The sequence below is a fragment of the Argopecten irradians genome, chromosome 12, assembly GCF_041381155.1.
Source record: "Argopecten irradians isolate NY chromosome 12, Ai_NY, whole genome shotgun sequence".
Taxonomy (NCBI): domain Eukaryota; kingdom Metazoa; phylum Mollusca; class Bivalvia; order Pectinida; family Pectinidae; genus Argopecten; species Argopecten irradians.
The window spans coordinates 19,094,715-19,119,770 of NC_091145.1; the positions used below are offsets into that span (position 1 = coordinate 19,094,715).

The window sequence follows — 25,056 nt, forward strand, 5'->3', positions numbered from 1 at the left end:
TGTTTTTTTGGGATTACACACACTAGTGCGAAAGTAATTGATTTCATTTTTGAGTCATTATTTTCTAGGTTTGGAAGAGACAGTAAGTATATTTGTTTAATTGTGTCGTCTCTCTTCTTGCAACGTTTCAAATTAATTATTTTCAACTGTTTTAAAAATTTACGCTTCGTATATCATAGGTTTTTATTAAATCATTTCTTTCTCTTTGATAAATGCAAAACATGAGACATTGCAATGATATTGTTTTAATTATTGTAATGATTGTAGAGACACTACTGCAAACGATTGCATTGTCGCGAGAAATAAATGTTTGCGTAATTTTCGAGAGAGTTCAAACGTGAATTCAAATATCAAATGCTATTAAAATATAACTAGTCTTAACATATTTCCCGAAGAAGTATATTCCCGAATAGAGTACATATATACGCGGGGAAATTCAGTGGTGTAACAGTTATCACTTTTGTTTTTCAGTATTTCAAACCAGTCAATCATTTACCATATATTCTCCAATGATATCTGGAAAATAATGTCCAGATGCTGCAAGAATTGACAATAAGTGACAAATGAAATGTTTTATTAATCGAAAATAAATAACAATGTTATTAAGGCTAACCAAACCATGCACGTATGAACTCCTAACCACAACCCTGCCACAAGAAGTCATATGATAGAATTATGAACTGACTATTTGTTGTCTACCTACATGTGGAAAAGGGTTTATGAAACTTTCATAAAAATGTCTTATGACTTATATTACTGAAAAGATACCGAAAGTGTATTGTGATTATGATTATCAGATTTTGAACTAATTCAGATGAAAATGAAATGGACAAGCAATATCTTAAAACACAGGATGTACATTGATACAATACTGATGCTTTTATGATAGGAAGGTCATAGATATTTTTCTCTGTTTTGCATAAGCGTGCTGGTAGACTTTCAAATGTTGGCAAATATTTTCTAGTAACTGAGCAATATATATCATCTTTCAAAATGTAAAATCTTTAAAAGTGAAAATCTCTTCTTTAAGTCTTGTGAATTATTACTCATTGAAAGTATGTTTTTTACGAAAACAAAATACTTAACATTCAGCAATTCATGAAACACAACTATGCCCTTATAATAATTTTATATGAATATGGAAAACATTGATATTATTTTTCAAGTCATTATGATAAGAATTGATGAAAACGATTTTCAGAATGGCCAATTATGTAAATATTACCATATCAATTTCACGAATAATGCCATATGAATTTACAATTTTAGGAAACTACAACGATAAAACTGTCAGATGATTACTTTAGAGACAGATGGTTTGTTATGGTAGGTAAAGGTTGGGTTATGGGGAGGAAGAAGAGGTGGGGCATCGCTATCCATAAATGGTATATACAGTAACATTTTGGCACATTGTAGCGTCTTTGGCCAGCCACAGAACATAGCACAATAATCCACACGTCTTCCGAAAAGCACTTTTGATTTTGGCAGCATCTTGTTAAAAGTCAACGCACTTACATATTTAAGACACTTGCTCAGAGAAAAATAAATATATAGAATAAATAACTTTCCACAAATTCATTTCTTCTTGTACTGGCTTCACATATCTGTAAATGTTCACGTAAAACATATATTGATTGTTTTAATCACAGATATATATTTTGATATGAAAACCTATTCCTCGTGCCCCATCAAGTGACCATTGTCATACGCTGTTCTCGTCTAGTCTTTAAGTAATCCAATGTTTGTGTCATTGTTTCAGTCCTGAAAGCAGACCAGTCCACATTCTGTTGTAGTTTAGTTTGCATCTCTTCGTCGGTAGGGTAGGGGCAAAGCTGTAAAATTAAACAAAGGTAAAAAAAATGAGTTCATGTTTGTGAAGCGTAATATATTTGTATATTCATATATTCGCATTATATAATATTACATGTACATTATCGACAAATCATGCGTCAGTCACAATCCTTTGTTCGAGCAATAGAATTAATAGGTAAATATCAATCCTAATAAGATGAGGATTTGGAAAACGTTCAAAACCATATAAACATGAAACTACATTAATGGGAAATGTGTGGAAGGTAATCATAGTGCAAACTTAAAAAAGAATACAAAACGAAATTGCAAATAATATCGAACTTCGATCTGTTTAGATACAAACTTGTAATTTGAAATAATATTAAAATCAGCAAAATAACGTAACTAATATTATAATAGATTTAAAAAATGACTTATGTGTCTGTATGTATTTATTGAAAAAGTTGTGTGTTAATTAGTTAACAAAGGAAACAAAATAAAGACGACAATAAAGAATACAGATATTCTGTATTTGCATATTACATAAATACATGTATCTTCATTTGAGTGGGTACCGATTATTACGTCTTGTTGTTCAGGAAAATAACGACGTGTTTTTGATCACTTTTGAATGCTCCTATCCAAAGGATGGGAAATGACACTTTGTAATAGGCAAAGCCGGAATTCTTTAAAATTAATCGTCAAAAATTTACCTCCTGTCGCATTTTGTTTTTCAGGATATCCGATGTGTGGTGCATATAGAAATCTTTATCAATAAGAATGATGTCTGCTCCATTGCTGACCACACAGAAACTGGGCTGAGGTTCCAGTATAAGACCTGCTAGACCCTGTTACAACAATATATATATATTAAAATCTTCCCTAAAAATGAATCTAATTGTAGGATCATTCTAGTTATCTATCATGACGATTTTTAGTTAAAGACTAAGGGGAGATAACTCTCACATTTAATATCCCCAAGCATCAATGTAGACTTTAAATTGCAATTGGGTTGTGTGTTTATCATGTGAAGATTTTAATTATGTTTGTAGTAGATAATATACATAATTAAAAAATACTACAATCACGAATAAAAACTTGGGCCTTATGTATTTTACATTAATCACTACAAAAGTTTGAAACTTAATATGTACATTCTTGGGGATTCTAATTTTATCAATATAACCTCTTTATCAGAGGTATGACTTACAAATGCATGGCCTTTAGTTAATGTCTGTACTTCTACAAATTCAGGTCTTAGATCAGCTTCGGTAATGTCATCCATATCCTGTAAACAATAAAAATGTCAGCATTGGTTCGATATTCTGGCAACCATAAGTACGTGGCAGAATTAAACCTGTTCATGAAATCCGTATTCGACACATAGTGGAGTGACTGATATTTGATATACGAAAATTCTTATAGAAAATTAAGAAAATGTATGTGTATGAAAAGATAACTTATTTCTATCAAATTAAAAAAAAATCATCCATGAATATTAATACTTATTAATGAGCACTTTTTCAACGGGATACCCAGCACTGACACAGACGCCGAAAAGCTTTTTTCTAATAAAAAGGCAGGCTAAACATAGACTACATTTATGATTGTGTTTGAATAATACGTAGTTCGCTGCTGTTTATTATATGTATTTATAGAACGGTACACCACTCTATTTCCGCGAGATACACAATTTGTCTTAATTTTGTGAGATATCTCGAACGCGAATTTTAAATGTTTCGCAAAGAAAAAACGTAATAATTGCATCCACATCTTTAGTACTTTTGCTTTGGTGAGCTCCTCCACAATCGTCCTCTTGTGTTCTTTGAATCCCATCAGCTCCTTCTCCTTTTCTAACAAGCTTTGACGCCTACTTATCCGGTCACCTACATATCACGAGAAAACGAATACACAAATATTTGTTTTATCTTTTGTCTTGTCTAAAATGACTACGACTATGCGCTTGTTTTAGGATGTTCCGATGGAATTTTCCTAAAATAGCTTAAATCATTTGATTTACCTCGATGATATTGGATAATAACAACTGTAAAAAAGCTTTGTAGCAAATATTGGCTTGACATGAAATCAAAGAAATATATCGTAGAATGTTTTGAAGAATTTTAACTCAACACGAAGTAAGACTATAAGGACTTGATTTCTTAATAAAACATTACCGATATCAAAAAAATAGTCACATAAAGTAAGTGGCGTAATACTAGAAAGTTACCCTCTTTTTGTAGGTGTTTCGTCCGTTCTGAACCAATATTAGTTGGAAGATCATCGAGCTCGTCTTCTTCCTCCTCACCGTCGTAATTTTCATCCGTACTTTTTACTTCTACGGCTTCCTCCTCTGACAGTCGAGGCAAGAGCTGAGTCTCAATTTTCGGAAATGAACTCCTTTGTTTGTTTTCTTTATTGTGACTGTGACGTATATCTGGAAGAGTGACATCATCCACATTTTCTTGGTTAACGTTATTTTTGTTGTCTTGGGGCCTAGGATGTTGAAATGGACGAGGTTTTCCTGGGTATTCCTCTACAAAATCATCTTCTTCCTCAACATTTCTTAGAGGAATTTTCAACTCGGCTAAAATTCTTCTGCTAACGTTGCGTTTTTCCAGATTATCACGTTTTTCTTTCGTGGATACAAACGCGACAACTTTGGCTACAAAGAGGGCATAAATTGTTTTCATTAATTTTATGGAATAAAAAAGGCAAGACTCTCTGAATTACTCAATATTCATTGGTACCACTATAATTACCTCTACCAATGTATTTAAAGGTATTGGTTTCATGGAAGAGCTTTGTGTTTTGTATCTCATATTTAAAAGAAATTACCTTTAACTTTTATTATCTGTTTGTATTCCCCACCTTTTTACACTATTGTGATGTTACGACAAGACAACAATTATCTCGATTTTGTATATAAACTCTCGGAAAATAATACACCTTCTGATAAATAAACCTTCATATCACACTGCCACCGGGGCCATATATGAATAGTATAAAATATGAATAAGACAATGGCAGGAAATTGCACATCACGTCATTCCTTTACTTTCCGGTGGTTTTGTATCTGTACGTACCTTTCTTCTTCCATTCAAAAGGAACAACTTTCTTCAGCTTTTTGAGAATCTGCACGCTTCCCTTATAGTAGAAAACAAATTTGACATAACGACTATTAATGTATATGTAAACTGGAAACCCCTTAGTACGTTTTTTTTTTGTCTAAAACACTTTTATTAACACCATATGTTTACTAAAAAATGAAACATTTTGCTAATTAAGAGTTGTGCTGTATAATTGGTTGTCATACAATACTGTTTAGATGGAAGAGAGACATTATTTGAATAGAGTTTATTGTTGTGTTGAAATGCTAATTAAGAGTTGTTAATATTATATGAATATAATTATATCTGATAATGGCTAAGCCGTGGCCGGGACATACGTACAGATTTGACGACAATGATCCAGTCATAGTAATTGGAATCCTGTGCTAGGACATCCCCGCGCCTATAAGGTAAGTAATATATATATCAATATAGTTTTCTTTAAGTTTTTGCTTCATATTATATGTTTCATACAAAATCCAAGAATAAGTGCAGGTAAATTATGCATGCCATTATCTTAGCACACTTGCTGGCTCACAATTGCGATTAATGGATGTAATATTTCACAGACACCTAAACGAAGTGACCATTGAGACACTCTCAATACTAATGCGTTTTGTATAAACTTCTTAGACAAATGATACAAATACGAAATAAATTAAGTACAAGTGTCTTTACAATTCAAAATATAAGTGCTGAAACGTTTTCTTACTTAAAATAAAGGAACTTTGTCTTGTCCGGTGATTCCTTCAGCTTCTCGATGGGCCAGCCATCAAGGAAACTGAGCGATCTGTAATATACAAAAGGTCTTAGATAAGTGTGATTTCATATAAGATTTTCTGAAACCATTTCATACAAGATTTTCTGAAATAATTTTCAGCTCACAGATTGTAAAGAAAATTCTTTTTCTTTGATAAAATTCAAGATGTCGACCCTATTTTATTTCAATTAGTTGTCCAATTTGACCCATGTGAGAATGTAATAATTGCAATTTGATATACTCTTTACTTTCATCATTTGGTAAGTGTGAGCGTAAATTGTCAATATCATAACACTGAAATCTTGTATATGGATATTGATTAACGGTTACCTCCCTTTCGCCCGGGATGGCGAATAGATTGTGAAAAGAATATTGCTTTGTAGAAAGGTGCCCTTCACCTCATCAAAATTTACAATTTAAATGTAGATTTAACATATAATGTATAACTATAACATTAAGCTGTCTGGTAAACTCTATTCCCAAGTGGTTCAGGTGATGTTACCATACACTTATGATTGGAATATATACTACAATTATGATAATTACAATGTACTGCCAACAAACACGTATCCGGTACGTGAAAGGCCAATTACTTAAATGACTTTAAATTATAATACTGAACACTAATTTGTATATTTGAGCAATTTTTATAGCCTGAACTTATTTTAAGAAAATGTACTAATGGTTGAACTTAGTCCTGTTGAACCTTTCAAGACAAGTGTGTATAGATAATTTACCTGAGGAATTTTTCTTGATCCGGGTCACCGAGACTCTTTGTCCCACCCGACATAAAGATTCGCTTGTAATCCTTCTTACCAATGCTTAAGAACTCGCAAGGTTCTTTACATATGATGGTAGCATTTCGCTTCGTTCCCTGTATAATGGACAGTTCCTGAAACAAGCAAATGTGTCGAGTAATAAGAAGGTTTATGTTGTTAACAAATCAATACCCCATGCATAATTAGGTTCTTAATGATTGAAATTACAACGTTTTATTATAAGAATATCTTCATACTGTCTTTGACGATACGAGTTTCACACCGATATTCTAGTATATCATTTTTAAATTCTATCTTCAAATTTTCACCATTTCTATACTTTTACACAAGAAATAATACTTTTCTTTTCTAAGAAATTGGAATCTATCATAGTATTGACTTCGTGGAAAATACCACCATTTACTTTTCAGAACTTTTTCCAGTGATAGATGAGTATTTCATGTATGAAAATAGATATATAACACTTATATGAAAAGTATAATCAATGAGTAGTCCGTTTGTTTACGACGGTATTTTTCACCCAACTTACTTTCTGATAATACCATTTAAGGTTAATGTAAACTACTTTATTATTTAAGTACGATTTACTTTCGAAAATTTTGCGACAAAGTAATAAATTAATATCAACATCTCTTACATTGGATGGTATTTCTATTTAATTAAGAATTTCGCAAAAAGACATTTTTAGCTGATGTTTTATTGTAAAATCGCGAAAGTCTCAATAAATGGGACTGCTGTGTTGCGTAAACAAACCACACAGCAGTATAAATAAGATTACAGTGTTGAACAGTATCATACGACGGTGTTGTATTTGAATAGAATAAGTCAGTAACTTAAACCATATTTGTGAGTGCATAATATTTGATCTTTGTTGTATCTTAATTTTGATTTAGCGTAACCGGACAACAACCAGTTGCAAAAACTCAATTAGGACCCTCGATTTTCCAGGGGTTACCGACCAATCACAGACTTCCTTGATGATTACAGAGGGTGACGCCCTACTCCATACACTACATTGGAATTCGATTCTTTTGATATAAATCAAAACTATCTGTCTCATTTGTTTTTGCATAAAGAGCTTTCAATATTACTACGGCATATTACATGAGTGGATATAGCTACAGTGAAAGTAACCCTTTGAATATCGAGGATGCTTAATTAGCTGCAGTCAGCTAACTATAATGGTCTCTAAGACGAGGTGGAGAAGAGTTAACAGATAGTTGGTACGAACCCCGAAGTCGCCTCCTTTGTTGATGTGAAAGGCTGGTCTGGCGTACGTTCTGGTCTCGTCCATAACCATTACCACGGCTGTAAAACAACAAAGGCGTATACATCGGTTTTAGTACTGATATTAGTGATATTTCTTATATTAATTTCAATATCGCGGTAAAATGACATTTCCTTTCATAAATTCGTAACTTAAGTCAACATGTCGACTGTATTATATCAAGGTGCCCCCGAACCCGGATACCAGTACATTAGCCCACTTGCCTCTTTTGAATCTTAAATATTCTTTGCAAATCCCAATCGTTACACCGTTTGTGAATGCAGAGTAATGCTATATGTCAACACATAACAATAAACAAGATAATGTATTTGTGACAATGACGGGTTCCTTAATCACATGTCATTTTCCAGTGAGATTAGCAAATAAATTACACAATTTTCACTCACATAAACAATTGTAATTGTAATTGTTTATAGTGCCAAAGTCCCTTATTTAGCAAAATAGGCTAGATACGAAATATCTCAAAATCATGAAATATATCGATAATGCGGATATGAATGAAAGTATAGGGAGACAATGTAATAGCAAAATAGCTTGATGCAGTCTCATATCAAACACAGAACACAAAGATTAAAACGTATATTGTTTCTTTAATTGACGTAAAGGTAAAATAATTACCTGCAAGCTTCAATGGAAAATAAAGATTACTGTAAACTATCATTCTTCAAACATTTCCGCTGAGACAAAGTTTTTTGGATTCAAAATTGATAGATTGGAGATATCTTTAATTTCAATGGTGCAAGCATTATCTAAGAAATAAATTCACGTAGATTATCAAATCTGTATATAAAGACCACCCAAGGGGACCAGGAAAAATGCTTTTTAAGTTAAGTGGTCTTTAGCCAGATGTCAAACTGTGTTGAAATGCACTATTTGGGATCTTAAGAAAGTATTCATAACCAGGTGGTCTTTATACAAAGGCGGTCTCTAAGGCAGGTTATACTAAGTATTCAATACATACCTTCTCCCGATAGGACGAAATAGTAGGATGAGGCCGGGTGACCTTGTCTTAGAACAATCCGCTTCGCTTCATACCTTTATATGTAAACAATATTCAACTGCTTAACCAAATGGAATACACAAAACAAGCAAATAAAATGTATATCGGTACAAACGACAATCGCTCTTATGCGACTGCTAAAACGAATATACGTACCCGGTTCAATATGCTTACCAGTTGTGGCTCTAAAGACGACACCATTATCTACATGTATCTAGAATTCTTTTGAGCTACAATAAGACGACCGGTTGTTCTAAACGACCACTTCAGTTCCTCCTCAACGTTTTCACTATTTTCATTTCTAAGTTTCTATTAAATCATTCTCTCGTTACGCTACTACAAATATCTAAAATATATATGAAGAGTAATGCAAATAATTATATAGCAAATCTAAATTGTCTCTATCCGTAAAAATGTTTTAATGAATATTTTTCTACCAAATTGATACATGAATATACCTTTCATATTGACCAACTTGAGCAATCTTCATCTGCATATTTTGTGGGTAATCAGCGATCGCTTTTATGTTGCGTAGTGCTATTTGTGCCTGTAATGTAAAATGATGTTTTCATACAAAAAATTGAATATATTTTTCATGAAGAGAAAAGGAAAAACAGAAATTCCATCATAAAAATACTTAAACATAAAGCTTTCATATTTTACAAACAAAAAATATTTCTTAAAAAACGCTCATATGTATTGATTGATACCATAAACCATAGAATACATTGTTACCAATTAAGATTGTAATCAAAATTACATTGTATTTAATTCATATATATTGTACATAGCAAGTACAAAATAACCGGGCAGTAGGCGTTTGTATTTTGTTATATTGTTTAGATCTTTAACAACGTATTCATAAATAAATACTGCCTATGCTTAAGTATAGTCTTACCACATAAATTTCTCTTTCCGTTCGGTCGCGTGAGCTTTTACAGAGGATCTTTTTGGTTTCCTCCGGGATACGCATCTGTAAAACAAATAAAAAAAATGTGTATTAGCATCTACAATTAATACTTTATAAATATAGAATGGGATATAGAATTATTTCTATGGGAATCTTAATGTCCTCGTATAAAGGTTATCAAATATGCTTTACATTAGTCAAGACAATGAAGCAAACTAAAACAATAAGATCAAGTGAAGGGTGCAAAGATTTTTCTATATAGGAACAAGGAAAACAGTTTTTATTATATACTCTATATATTTACTGGTGGTTCTATCTGGATGTCAGATTGAAGTGCTTTACAAATGTCAATAATGTTATACACGTTTTCCAGTAATTAGCAAACTAATATTATTTTACGATTTTTTTTATTATACGTCATCAAGGATTTATAAGTGAGACGTCATCGACATTGTTGGAATAAAACCAACACTAATTTTAATGTTTCCATGGTATTTGTTTCCAAATATAAAACTATATTCGATTTTCTCTGATTTTCCATTGGTTAGCACATGATCACGTGGATATCAATTTTATACATATGGACGCGATAATCTACATTTTTAAAGACAACTCAGTTCCTCAGTGTGATCTTCTAAACCAACAGTACTTCTTGATAATAATTGCGTATCACATGGTGATATTAACATTCTAAAAAATCCATATCTATTACAGTCAAACCTTTCTTAATGACATTTGATTTCGTCAATATGGTATTATGAGTTATTCTTCCAGGGCAGCGTTACACCATCTTGACCTCAATAGTCCATAAATGACAAATACCTTCAATTTCAAATTGATATAACAATTCACATGTCAATGACCAATACCATTTATGTAAAAGTTATTATAGTACTTTATTGAAAAAGAATACGCTAAAAGATTTATATTGTGTCAGGTCATCCATAAAATCGTTCGAATAGAATTCTTAATGATATAACATAACTCACACATTAATGTTGGTGTACACTAATTAAAAGATATTAAACCGATAATAAATGAATTTTTAAATTTTTGATTTAATGGAAGCCATATTTGTATTCCAGGTGGCCTCATGATGATATAGCGATTTTTAAATACATTTTAAATAAAATGTCAACACCCTGATGTCAGTAAAGAACGATACCATGTTAAACAATCTATACAACTACCTAATTAGTGCCGATGGTAATTGTCGTAGTAGACGTTAGTTCCTACCATCTAGTGATATCGTAAAACATTTAATGTTTAATTAGTTTCATTCCCGCGGAGGTTAATTAACATGAAACCACTTCAAAAAAGATCTTATAATATCGACCACTTACCGACTTGTTTGCCTTGAAGATTGATCTGTCGAAAAGTAGGTCAGACGGGGCATCGTAGTCGTGGAAATGTAAACCTTTGATAAAAGGCGACACCTCGTCTTCGTGTTCCTTTTCTCTGAGTGGATTAAAAAATACCTTCTCCTAATATACTAAATAAATATCAACTGTATTAAGGTTATTTATGGGCATTCGTTCCATGTAAATCACAGGCACGTGGTAGTTATTTTATCTGTTATGGAAAACTGCTGCAGAAAGATATCGTTAATATTTTAAATTTGATTTCATTGCAGTGCATATGAGACAAAATCAATTTCGGGATAACTCAAGTTTTAACTTTGACGATGAACCAGTAGGCCGAATGTAGGAGCAAGGAAAATCGATCAAATGAAATGTCTAAGACAAAACTTGATACAGAAACAACTGAGACCTTTATACATAATGTCCAGCTGATATATGTACCGGGGTATATGACAATCTTAAAAAAAAATCATAACTAATGAGCTACCGATGAAGAACCGTTTTAGTATTGTCAAGAAAATCAAATGCAAGATGTCTATTTAAAAAAAAGAATGCATCTTTCAGTTATTTTGTCCTTCTTAGACTCGTTAGTGATGCCATGCCAAATAAATCATAAACGATAATTATAGTAAATGACTGAAGATTTGTATAAGAAATGGGAAAAACTCATTATTCTATAGTTGAATTTTTGTTTGAAAAACAAAAAACAAATGCATTGTCTGAGCCAAACTGGATGCAGTGAAACACGAAAAACACATTATTTTTTATACATTTTTTTCACAAAATGAATTGATGATCCATGTATCGTATAATCGGTAGCATATACTTAAAACGAACTTTTCCCCGAAACAAACTCATAACAAACATTTAGGATGAAAAGCAACAGACTTAAGCACATTAAGCCGCTTGGACAATTTGCCATACTTACCTTAAAGAATGATCTTTGAACAGTCTAAGGCAGACGACAGTTAGTTTCCCTACTAACCGAAATTTTCTCAGGAGTTGTTTCTATAAATAATAAAACAAATAAAAATATGAATCTTACCTTGCCCTCGTCAGAACTTTATACATCCTAATACATAACATAATCCCAATTGTCTTTCTCCTAAACAAGTCCCCAGGGGACACTGTGGGTTGGCCATCCAACTGGAATATTCTTCGCGTACTCTTCCTTGACTGGATCCCTCGCTCTTTTAATCTTGCCCTAGCCTTATTCTTCATCCTGACAATGACCATTGGTAGAACCGAAAGAGTAATTTTCTGGGTTTTGGAATTCTCTTGTGCTTGCTTTATAGCAGCTCGTTCTGTCCAGGTTCCCCGTTTCATTCGACCGATAGCTAACTGGACTTTACCAAACTGTGAAATGCTTGGTAACCGGCGTGCCTTTTCTGTCTCTTCGCTCTCTTTGAAATCGCTATCAGGTTTGATAGTGTCAAGCGACATCTGCCGTCTGGTAGTTTGTCTTCCCAGCATATTTATTCAAAGCACAATTGTTCCAATTTCAATAAAGCAAGTATAATATGATATCAACGATTTATGACCACATGTAAAGTCATTATCACTTAGAATTTTAGTATTGTTTGGCAGAGATTACATCCTGAAGCCAACAGTGAATAGCATCCAAGTCGCGATGAAGGGGAAACTAGATACCTTTAAACGCTTCGCTCTTTTTAACATTCAAAACAATGTTCATTATATATGTATGTGTATATATAAAAGAGTAAGATAAATCTTCTTTACCAACGAAGACAATGGCTTTTCATCACCCCATAAGCCCTACATTGTGTCATATATAAACACAATGACAAAAGGTCATGTATGTTTTATCGGTAGTAAGACAATATGAAAACAAGACCTAGCAATTGTTCATATGACCAAGTTCTAAAGACAAACAAGCTTTCTGTTCGCTATTGTCAGCAGTAAAGACAGCGTGGTCTGTGAAAATGGCCATACCGATAAATGATGCAACACCATTGGTCATTAATACCATAATGGGATTATTGATCGCGATCTTCACGTAACATAGACGTAATATACCATCTGTGTATCCAGGACTGAATACTGACGTCCCAATGGGAAGTACATTTTCAATAACACGAAAAAAAATAAATAGATAAAAAGTAAATAAGTAAATAAATAGATGAAAAAAACACGTGTAATTACGCATGTTCTTAATGTACAGTAAACACATTGTTTTCACAAAGTAAATTATCCTGTCAAAGTAAAATGGCTTAATGAATTAAAATATCATTTAAATATCGTGGAATGCAGTTCATGCAGTTTCTGTACCAATGCATAATTTGTTTTATCGTGTAATGTCTATGGCATAAGACGCATTTGAGAGAATTTATTTTACATTGACCGATAAAACACTCTGCAGTATTTCACAATTTTTTTTTGATGAAACGATGGTTTTTTCATAAAGAAAATAGACTTCAATTTTTCAATTAAAAAAATTAAATGAATCCCTTCGGAGGCGAGTTCGAATGCCATATGTGGCAGTTGCCAGGTAGTGACCGCTGGTCGGTGGTTTTTCTTCGGGATCTCCGGCTTTCGTCCACCAACAAACTTGGTACGTCCTTAAATGACCCTGGTTGTTTAACTAATAAAACCAAAAACAAACCAAAACCAAACATTCCAAAATACTAAACCGGTTAGTATCAATAAAATACCAGGTAAGTACCTTTAATGCTAATACAAAACCACCATCCATTTAACACTAAAGGTTATGATCTGGTTAATGTGCAGACTAAGTGCGAAGAACCAAAGTTCATATTGCGTTCTTTGGAAACTTTACTGGCATATACAGCATCAAAGACCAATAATGAAACTCCCGCATCCATCAAAGAAAACAAAACCACCATATTTTCGAAAAGACTTTTGCCTGAAGACCCTTAAAATAAGAAAATGAATTTACCACAGGGAATTCCTCTTCAAAAAGCTGAAATGGGGACAAGTATAGTTTAATTGAAGTCGGTTTTTATGTCTGTCCATAGAAAAAAACCACAGGTACTGTTGTCTCTCTGCTTGCCATATAATTGTTTGGGTTCATTTAAGCATTGATGCAACTATATTTTAACTTCATCGTTATATGAAAGAAATTTTTTTTGCAAAATGTGTGCGGATTAGTTATATCAATGCTTATAATAAATTTTCCAGATTACTTCATAACACAAAACACGTTTAAACGATCGATCCAAACTGGTTTGTTTACGTAAATAAATTGTATAACAAATTCTATAACTTTCCCTAACGTCCATTTTTTGTCTTTATCACACAGGTTTATGGGAATCATGCTCTTCTTTCATAAACTTAACATACATTGGTATTATTTATGGATCGCCAACAAAACCGATCATCTAATTTAAAATTCGTGGCATATGGTACACCTGACCCTTTAAAAATTGCTCTTTATCATGTTTGGGTACATTGTAAAAAACTAATGATGCTGCAGCTAAGGAGAACATTCGATTGACACCCATTTTAAAAGCATACAGGTTAATAGTAATTCAGATATTTTAAAAATGTTTATGATCATGTTTAATTCCTGACAGTTATTATCTCCCTTGACCATATAATAATTCAGATAATTAACGCAGTGTATCTATATGATTTACAACACAAGCGGTGTACACCTCTCTATGAAGAGGAACATTGATTAGGATATGTAGTAAACCCGCTGAGAGCCCTGCCAAGTCTCTACATTCATATGATCCCTATTTACACATTGTTTCCCTCCCTGTTTCTTAACGAAACGATGGCTTCTTTTGGTGTGAAGAACGCGATATTTGAACACCACTTACAAACTTATCTTGTTTGCTTAATGCCTATCGCGTTCACGTTAAGGGGTCGTGTTCCTTTGTTTTGTAATTTTGGGCCATAAAAGAAAGGAGCCTTTCCTCCCAGCAAGATTAAGTATAGGTTGATGACAGGTATACCTGTGTAGGTTCAACGGCTATTATAACTTCTTATTGTTGTACGGGTAGTGTTTGTACGGCAATTTAAATGTTTCTCTAAATATAATCGGTCCTATTCTAAATATAAATCGACTTTCCTTTCGCGATACAAGCTTTGACCCATTTACCTGTGTCCAGCTTTGTCTAAAATCATTAAAGAAACATTGATTTTCGTATTTAAACGATTATACATTTTCGTTAATTTTACTCTTAGATTAATATATTTTATATAACCGTACTACAGTTGTATTTGTTTAGGCGGTGGCCGGAAAAATAACCCCTACACCTTCATATCGATAACTATATAAGTAAATTTAAAACACAATGTATTATACAAAGCAAAAAATGAAAAGAGAATATCTTGTTACATTCATGGAGTTTTATCATTACTTGTCTAGCAATTACAGGTTATGTTTTCCTTTAGGGTATGTTTTTCCCTCTATGGATATTTATAGTGCCAACTACTATAAGCTACATGTACTCATTCAACCATCACAAGTATATAGGTAATGTCAATGTAAGTTACAATATCAAGATATGAATATCAGATAAGGTTTCATTTATATGAACATATCCATGATCATTAGATGATAAAATGTAATTAAAAAATTCCGCTTACCTTTTTCTTGTTTGTTTGTTTTACATTTGCTTGTTTTGTTTTTGTTTGTTGTTTTTCGTTTTTTTGTTTTTGTTTATATTATGTGTTAGATTTTAACTGTTTGCTAATCCTTGCTTTGATTTTTGTATTATATCGAAGACATTCGTTATCTTAAAACTTGAATACATGTAATAAACATAGATTATCACTAGGAAAAATAGACCAAGCAGTCACAACACTTTTATCGAGTCAATATTCCTAAAATAAATAGCCAGCGATAAATCATGTTTTGAAGTGGAAAGGTTGGTACCTACCAATTAACAAATAATGTCTATGTTGGCTAGTGTTACGGATACCCAAATAGCGGCATGGTTCTAGGTAGTACTTACTGTACTAGGATTGCTACATTACTAATTGACCGATGTTTGAAGTCTGAGATAGGTGTAAATACTTTGTATGTTGTGGTCACCCTAGATCCAGGTGTGTTAGGACAGAATGTGAGCTGACCACTGGTCAAACAGTACTCTGTCACCCTACCCATGAGGTGAAGTAAGAACTTGTTGTTGTTCCGACTTATTTGATAAGCAGTGTTACGAATTGGTCACCCAGTGATTTTTGTTCTTAAACTGTGGCTGAATAAATAAAATCATGTACTTTTAGAACATCACTTCACACCAACTTAACTCTTAACAGAGATTAAAGATTGAAACATCGGAAAACAAAATACCAGACAATTTTGTGCATACATATGTGAACCCGTATGGCTTCCCTAGATATAAAAGATGATGTAATACATATATAATTCAACAACTTTGTTATGTGATGATGAGGTTAAAATTATTTTATAACAGTATAAAATATCATTGGTAAAATTAACGAAGTATAAACGCCAAACACGCGTATTATTTCTGCTCAAACAAAGTAAAGTAAAATATGTAAAAGTGATTTAATTGGATTACAAATCAACGTTACTTTTTTATTCGTTTCATACACCTACCACTTGTGTTAAGGAACGAGTTTTGATAACATACATGCTTGCTTCAAAAACGTATCATTGTTTCTCATGCATCATAAATGTTGATTATATATATATTGAAAGAAATAACGCTTGCGTTGTTGAAAGCAGATACAAATACAAAATGACACTTTTTGTCCCTAAACTTGTTTCGGAAGGAATACTACAGGTGTTTGGTGTTTCTTTTGTTGAAAAATGAAATATGCTCTACAGGGTTCGAGGCTAATGAAATTGAAGGATTAAATTTACCAGTGAGTTGTGTAGTTCCCCTTTAAATAAGCATACATGGATGCATTCTTGAGACTAATAGGTTAACGCATCAATAGCAATGAGTCATTTTATCATGGCGAAAAAAAATCAGAATAGCATCATTTCGCTAAAATATATATATTTCCTCATTAAGGAGAAATAACATTATTATATATATATGATGGTTGTAAATCATAGGAGACATATCTAGTTTATATAAAGTTGGCATATCTGCACTGATCTAACGAGCGAAATTCCACACTCACGAAAAAAAACGCATTAAATATAAATTCATGTGATACCATTGCAAAGCTTTGTCATTTTTTAATAAGATAGTCGCGAAAATATGCTTTTAACCGTGAACTTGATACCTTTGACGTAATATCAACGTCTGATATGATCAAACGGACTACATGTTACAATTCTTGTCTGGTTCAAATAACAAAGTTAAAAAATATTGTCTACAATTACATAAATTCAACAAGATCATTTTATTTTAACACCGCTTAATCAGTGTCTCCATTCCTGATTTAAAAGCATTTCTAACAAAATAAAACGATACTATCTTTTAATGACATAAAATATTCGATAGAATCTCATGTTATTAAACAGTTCGTAATACTATTATACAGAATGTTTATCATGAATGTTTTCAATGGCCTATATAGATCTAGGTCTACAAATTGAAGGTTATTCAAGCATTACTCGAAGTAGTTGTCAATAACATTTGACCTTAAAATAAATGACTTGATTTAACAATATTAACGACTTTGTCAATTATGTTTTGGTTTCTCAATAACAGTGCAATTTCTGTAATAAAACAGTCATACGTTTAATGTTATGAATAGAAAATGTTGAGGATTTGATGTGAATGAGTACAATGGGCACGTCAATGCTATAGGCCGGCGATGACCTAGAGAATCACTTAAAATGTCAAAATCATTTATGAGTTAAAGATTACTATTGTGCAGCAATTATTTTCAAAACTCTCCATGTTGAATGTATGAAAATTAAGATGTTTAAAAAACTAGTAGTGACAAGAGTAAATAGCGTGTAGACTTAATTTTCAGTGTTCTTCTTGACAGACGAAACATTAGAATACTGAGACGAGGATTATTTCCCTCTAATTTCTGTATGATTCCAAGGCCAGGTCCACATTTAATACCTGACACTTTTCATCAGGCTGTACAATTAACACACTGTGGTCATATATCATAGAGTTTATTAGTCTAAGCCTTGCCAGATCAGTAGTAAACGTAATACTATTTGCTAATTCCAACATCAATCAATATTAGATAGTATATTTAAAGACACACGAAAGTAATTAAATGTTATTTAGATGAATTGAATGTATGAAAGTATAATTAAGTATGAAAATAGGAATACTTGCAGCTGTAATCCAAGTAAAAAATTTACTCGAAAAACAAAACGAACTGATATCTATTAGATCTATGCATTGGCACCAATGCACGTATCCATTGTTCATTTTTATGTTAAAATCTTAACATTCAAGTCAATCAATGATGTACAAACAAATGATAATTATCGCAATACCTGTTTTATATGCATATGTTGCAATTTGGTCCTATTGACAATACCGCGTGTTCTCTCCCGGAGCTCCCGGTTCATTGTACTTTTTCATTTTTCATATAAAGACCACACATATGATCAATAAAATGTCATTAAAGCCAGGTGATCATTATGCATCGGGAAAATATGTTTAAAATTTGGACCATGAGAAAATGGTTTTATTAAGCAGGTGTTCGATGTACAGAGGTGATCGCCAAGACAGGTTTTACTGTTTCATATTTAGATTTACTTTTTATTCCAAATTTGGGCTTGCAATTCATTTTTATAATATCATTATTAATAAGTTATGTTATTAAAATGTTTAAAGTATTTGGAAGACAGGCATTTGGGTGGCCAATTATCATTGATTCATTGATTTAATTATCAGTAATCTAGCCATATTAATCAAGATTCATGCATTATTAATTCATGACTTAGTATTGCAGATGTACTACCTATAATTGTATTACCGCGGTGGGATATCTTTCATTAACATATGCTTTGATATTATCTAACATTGCAAATTACATATTTTCACATGGAATAAGTTAGTCTTATGCTCCACAACGTGGCTAAATATGAACACCTACCAAATAACAGCAATAACAGCAGGGGCAGATAATCTATTTATTTTCGAGGTATGCAGTGTTACGGGCTTATACTTTTAGCTCCCAAGAAAAATCATATAGCTAGATTGATCGGGAATTATCCAACCAAACTGCTTTGAAATCTATCTGAAATCGGGACTAGTGTAATACTACTGTATCTAAGAGGCCCTTTGAAAGCTCAAAAATCGTTAGTCATATCATGCATTTTTATAGTAGTGCAAAAAGATAAGGTCATTTTTATTCCTTTATGACATTTGATTTTTTATCTAGGTATCTCCCATTTCATCTAAATTGACGTATTCACTCTTCACATACTGGCTTCATTATCAGCTCTTGCGGGTATGTATTGATGGTCATTAGCGTGTTTGCAATAAATACGTTGGGTTTTTTTCTGTGATAACTATGACGTTACACCAAACAACGCATGACGTTATTATCAATATAGGACCAAATGAAAGGAAATTTCAGCAACATGTAAATTTAGACCTGGTCATGATGACACTATTATGACTTTTCACATTATAATTATATCGGACCTTGTGGTTAGGTATTGATTGTGACATATACATGTAACGAGCATGACTTCATATTTTTTTTCTTCACGAAGTTTTATTTTTATCAAGAAATGTCACCTTGAAATACATATTTATATTTTCTTAAAATAGAAAGAATTTTGATCTAATAAATAAAACATATCATGTCCGAACTTGGATTGTAATATATACTATATGAACACTGAATTCTAGCGTTAATATCAATACCTATAAGTAGTGTTATAATCGATATGAAATGCTAAATATACTTTAACATCAGTAACTTTATGTTGCATTTCAACGACCGTAATCTGTTGAGGTAAGCGAAAATATGTAACATATTTAACATGATATTATACAATATTTAAATGAAAAAAATCAATGACGTCATACATAAAAGAAGGTCCAAAACTGCGTTCCGTGTCATTTATCTTAGATTATAGTTATATAAAATCATGTACTTCATGTTTCCTGAGGAAATGATCGCAAAATTATGACGTCAACAATCGGTACCTTCCACATGGGAAATAACTATGTTATAGGCAATGTTAGAATAATGATATTTTTCTATTAATCTGCTATAATTTATCAAATCAAAAGTTCAGATTTTAAGCATACTTACCTTATTGAAGTCCCTAAGCTGCTCTAGTTTGGATGGCCGTCGTTTGTTCTGTTGTTGCAGTGGCTGTAAACTGTTTGCTCCAATAACCCTAGAGACAACGTTTGCTAACGACATACGTTTGTGAACCCTTGACCACTCGGACTTGGACGTATGCACTGCACTGTCCGAATCATGCTTCCTCGTCCTTGGTATAATACCATCGGTTGACAAACTCCATTTTCTCGAACCCTTCCTTTCGGGAAACACTGGAGTGTCCGGTTCATCCATATCTTCTGTCGAAGTAAAAACAGAGTTGGAACTGTCTTGGGACTTCCATCGAGTTTTCGGAGTTTTAATTGTTGGACGACGTATTCCTAACCGGCTCAATGTTGTGGAATTTTCAGGCTCGCTAGCACTTCGTTTTTCCTTTACTGTTGGTTCATTGTCTTTAGCCAAGTGATCTTCATGGCTCTTTTGTCTTGGGGTAGATAAGCAATCTCGTTTCTTTGACGATATGTTACCTTCTTGTGGTTTAGGGGTTGTAAGTCCGTCTCTAGATTTAGGGGTTAGGCGATCCTCATTTTCACGCGGTGATGACCGGTATTGAACAGAAGGCTTCCTGCTCATGGAGTCTCGCCGTCTGTCCGTGTTTTTCTTTTCGCTCATTATTGATGAAGATAATAGCAATTTGTCAACACATCAGACTTGCAAATACACATGGACATGTGTGTCTATTGTGAGTTACACGGTGCCAATGAACTCGGACCAATTAAATATCTAAACATAGAGAAATAACAATGCTTTCTCCTATTCAATAGGCAACATGTTGTCACAGTCTATATTTGCCGTCCGTGTTACCAGAGAGAAATTGTTTCTTTCCTTTACAACACAACGCCGAACTTTAAATACCTATACACTCAATCATTCCCTTAGAGTTAGTCCTGGGTTTAGGGATCCGGATACTCACACAGTCACTTAGATATATCATCGATGTAATACGACCACTTTACAAACATATAAACCTTCCTTGTCTCTTGATGTTGTGATAAACTATGTCGATGAGCGTAGAAATCGTAGCGGCAAAGCAATGCGTTTCCTTAAGATAGCGGAATGATACTTTCCCCGTTGGACGTTACGTAGAATTTACGATGCAAATGAAAAGTGTTCATATTTTAGTTTTCACATGTCCTTAATTTATGATGAGAATTCCTATCGGAAATAAGTTTGGTTAATCGATCGGCGTTATTTGGGGTGTTAAACATGTGAGTCGACAAACAGATTGTTATCTGACATGCTGTGTCGACACAGGTGTCCGTTCTCACGTATTAACAATCATTGTGTATCCGAATGCGTTAATAACATTCGTCCAGTGATATATTATATTAACACCAGTACCGAATCTCCAACTCTGATTAATAAGGAATCACGTCCATGCTGTGTTGTTATTTGGGATTCCGATGGACTGTTGAAGACTTGACCCTAACCGCACCTCCTGGACCGAATTAGGCCACAACAGAAAGTAAAAGTTCTGTAGCGACTCTCTGTCTTGTTTCGGGATTTAGAATTTCTGTTATTGATGCTTAGGGGTAGAATTAATCCCTTTATCCTTACCCCTCCTAATCAAAACTACCTACAATGATAAATATGTAACGGTAATAGAATTTGGAATTTTAAAGGCTTTTACCCAAGCCTGGGGAAATGTTCTCGTCAAAATATATATATTTCGGTATTAAAACACTTGATTCTATCACTGGCCTTATTTGTATATGTTCTTAAAGTGTGAAGATTATATTGTACCGCTGACGCTAGGCGATGATCGACACACTACCTTAGTTCAATATTACACCTTTAGGTTTTTTTAAATCGCACTTGTCGAATTTCACCGCAGCATATGTACAAAGCACTTAGCATAAAAACACAAATTATTCTATTTTAAACTATATAATAAAATAGCCCACATATCATTCTCTTTAAATCACTGCGGCACTTTCACTTTTTTGGATGTAATCGTTAAGTGAGTTGGCTGCCTCTGAATTGGAATTTGAATCGTTCAAATGAAACAGTGTATTTGAGGACATCATATGGATCATTTTGTAAATTTCACGTCTTTTGGTAAGACAAGTGTAGTAAGCACACGAATTTTACAAAAAACAAGAAATGATAAAAACGATTATTTAAAAACCAATTACTTTAATTGGAAATATAAATGCTAGAAGCCTCTCTCGAACACGCGCCATGTCTCATGGGCTTATTTACGAAACTTTTAAGAGTACTAAGTATTATCATGTACACTTCTGTTAAAAATGTTCCTAATACTAGATAATACCAGCGATTTAAGTGTGTTTTAATGATGTTTTTTATGGTTGCATGCATATCTTGTGTCAATTTTTTTTATATCATGTATGCCGTCTTATTTTTGTACAATGTGAAGGTGTTGCTTTTTTCCCCATAGTCTATAAAACAATGTTAGCATCTGTCTTTGTTCTGTCACCATATAGGGAATGGGACGACTGGTTTCTATATAAGCAGGGGAATGTGAATGGGGTAAATGTCCTACCTGTATTCTTAGCAGTGTGTTTCAGTGTGGTAGCACTATAACCTAGGGAGGAATGACCAATATAAAATGGAAACAGAAATAAAATATACTGAAGAATTCCGAAAAATGTTTTCCATGCACTCGCCGTACACGAAAGTTGAAAGAGAAATATGTTTCTAAATAACCTTACTTGTTTTGTATTAAACCAAACACTTATAATGATTTTGTTGTATTGTATTTTAGACTTGTTATCATCAAACTTTGAGTATATAATATTGCTTGAGTTTAGTACCTATATTTAAGTACATATACCTCGCATGTTAGCGGGGAATGTGTAGAACACCCTTATAGTCTCGATTTTGACAATATCTAAAATTTGAGACAATGGACAGATACGTTGATATAAATATAAATAATTAACATATTTCGTAATGCCAAAATCTTTAAAACAAAGCATACATAAGATATATGTTATTTATAATAGCTGTTGATATGTATAGACTGTACTAGGTTTCAAAATCAATAAAATCATATGTTATAACTATATTATCTTCTGACATTATATTTTTGCAGTAATTCAAACATATATACCAACCAAACACAAATGTGATGGTCGTATAATATACTAGTTCATATTCAATATCGTGTTGGTAATTTAGGAAGTTTTAGGAAAGCAATTTTGATAATTATATGTAAATATATGTACATCTGTTTGAGACAACACTTTTACGCTTACAAGGATCAAGAGGTTTTTTTATAACTGATTCATAGCTCGTGAAATGGTTTTATTTAAACGTTTGCTTTTTGCTTACTTTTGTTTACTTACACATACACATGTAATTATGAAATACGATAGAGCTGTATCTTCTATCTATGTGACATCAATCGTACCACCGATGGAATAATAGATTCATAATTTAAATAGTTTTTTTATTTGAACTAAATGAAATTAATATATGTATTACTTTATTTATAAAAAAAGTGATTTCAGCTGATTTTCTTCTAAATATTACAGACTACTTACCACATATGTCCACTCTGTCACTTGTGGTTAGTCGTGTGTGGTCAGTCTGTGCACGAGATGTCGGTAACGTTCTCTCGCCCTACCCTGTGTCACCCGGGTACCATATACAATCACTGACAACTAGTACTGTGACAATCTAAGTCGGGTGAACCCGAACCATAATAATACCCGTCAACCAATAATGTTTCTTTAGGATAACATATATAGTATACCTTGATTAAAAACCACCTTTGCTGACATAGAAAATTCACAACAAAACGTAAGAATTAGTCAGGATCATATTTCCTTAAAAAAGATACTTAAATATCCCATCCCCTTTCATATCTGGAGCAGTTTGGTTGTTACCGGAGACTTGTATGGAATCGTCACGGACTATCAGACACTGTAAGACTTCTATTACATTATTGACTTGTGTTGTGTATAATAGGTAAGTAAAAGGAAATTGACACTAATTATGAATTCACTTGTGGATGAATAACTCGGTAAATCGACAGTTAGTGATAAGTTATTAGAGGACTTCAGTAATGTGATGAATTAGGATATTCAAGGTATATATATATATATATACCAGCTATACCAGCTAATCAACCGTATAAGATAGTTAGTGTTTGTATCGGAGTATTAAGTGGATGTCATAAGAGAACACTTTTGTATATATTAAAAATGTTTTAATGATGAGAAAATATAGGAAAAAAGTATCCCATTTCTGCGTACCAATTTTAAGTATTTAATCAAGCGAACGGGAATTTTTTTGTTGTTGAAATATTAAGGTAATGTCGCCCGATATAGAATCTCTATCAAATAACCAATGTCTAGAAAATATGTGAGAGTATCCACTTTACTCTTCCTCATTATAGAATTAAATAGCTTCTCGGTTTGGTATGTATAAATTGGAATAGGTTTTCGTGGTGGTTTTTTTTTTTTTTTTTTTTTTTTTTTTTTTTTTTTTTTTTTTTTTTTTGTTATTGTGCTTAACTTCGAAAAAAGTTTACACAGGAACCTATGATGTTTTGTATCTTTAAAAAAAAGTAGAGGTGGCCTCGTTGGCAATCCTTTCCTACTCTTAGACTCTCTGACGCTGCAGAGCCGTACTTTTGCAATCACAATTAAGTTATTTATTTTCGGGAAATCTGGCTTTTCTCCACCACCAGGGAAGACCTTCAATGACCATAGCTTTCAATAGGACCAGATCAGGCTTTACAAAACATAACATGGATTGACCATGGAGAACAAAAAAACTACGTCATAGATATGAGAGAAATAGAATTATCAGTTTGAATGACGTAATGCGTTACATGCACGATAAACTCGGATTGACATCAGAATAGCATAAATAAGTATATGTATCTATCACAGCATTACACAGATCGA

At 32.8% G+C, this 25,056-nt stretch overlaps 1 protein-coding gene across 2 annotated transcripts; it reads right to left on the reverse strand.

The window, feature by feature from the left end:
• Positions 1 to 563: 563 nt before the first annotated feature.
• Positions 564 to 23,928, reverse strand: LOC138336103 (uncharacterized). Of its 2 annotated transcripts, XM_069285403.1 has the most exons (18): positions 23,686 to 23,928; positions 20,147 to 21,755; positions 13,914 to 13,937; positions 11,925 to 12,004; positions 10,979 to 11,093; positions 9,624 to 9,698; positions 9,184 to 9,272; positions 8,687 to 8,760; positions 7,669 to 7,745; positions 6,396 to 6,550; positions 5,611 to 5,688; positions 5,241 to 5,301; positions 4,875 to 4,935; positions 4,019 to 4,453; positions 3,574 to 3,677; positions 3,002 to 3,079; positions 2,505 to 2,639; positions 564 to 1,832 (listed from the first exon to the last, which is right to left on the reverse strand). In XM_069285403.1, the coding sequence occupies exons 2-18, from the start codon at positions 20,789 to 20,791 to the stop codon at positions 1,689 to 1,691; spliced, it is 2,430 nt and encodes an 809-aa protein (XP_069141504.1). In that variant the 5' UTR covers positions 20,792 to 21,755; positions 23,686 to 23,928; the 3' UTR covers positions 564 to 1,688. The 2 variants fall into 2 exon arrangements, with proteins under 2 accessions (XP_069141504.1, XP_069141505.1); XM_069285404.1 differs by lacking the exon at positions 13,914 to 13,937 and having other exon boundaries at positions 23,686 to 23,927.
• Between the last annotated feature and the right edge of the window lie 1,128 nt (positions 23,929 to 25,056).

Coding starts and splice junctions, on each gene's coding strand:
- LOC138336103 (XM_069285403.1), bottom strand. CDS start 20,791: ATGAGCGAAAAGAAAAACACGGACAGACGGCGAGACTCCATGAGCAGG. Junction 9,699..10,978: donor TCTTCAAGGCAAACAAGTCG/GTAAGTGGTCGA, acceptor TTTGTTTTACAG/ATGCGTATCCCGGAGGAAAC. Junction 1,833..2,504: donor AAAACAAAATGCGACAGGAG/GTAAATTTTTGA, acceptor TTAATTTTACAG/CTTTGCCCCTACCCTACCGA.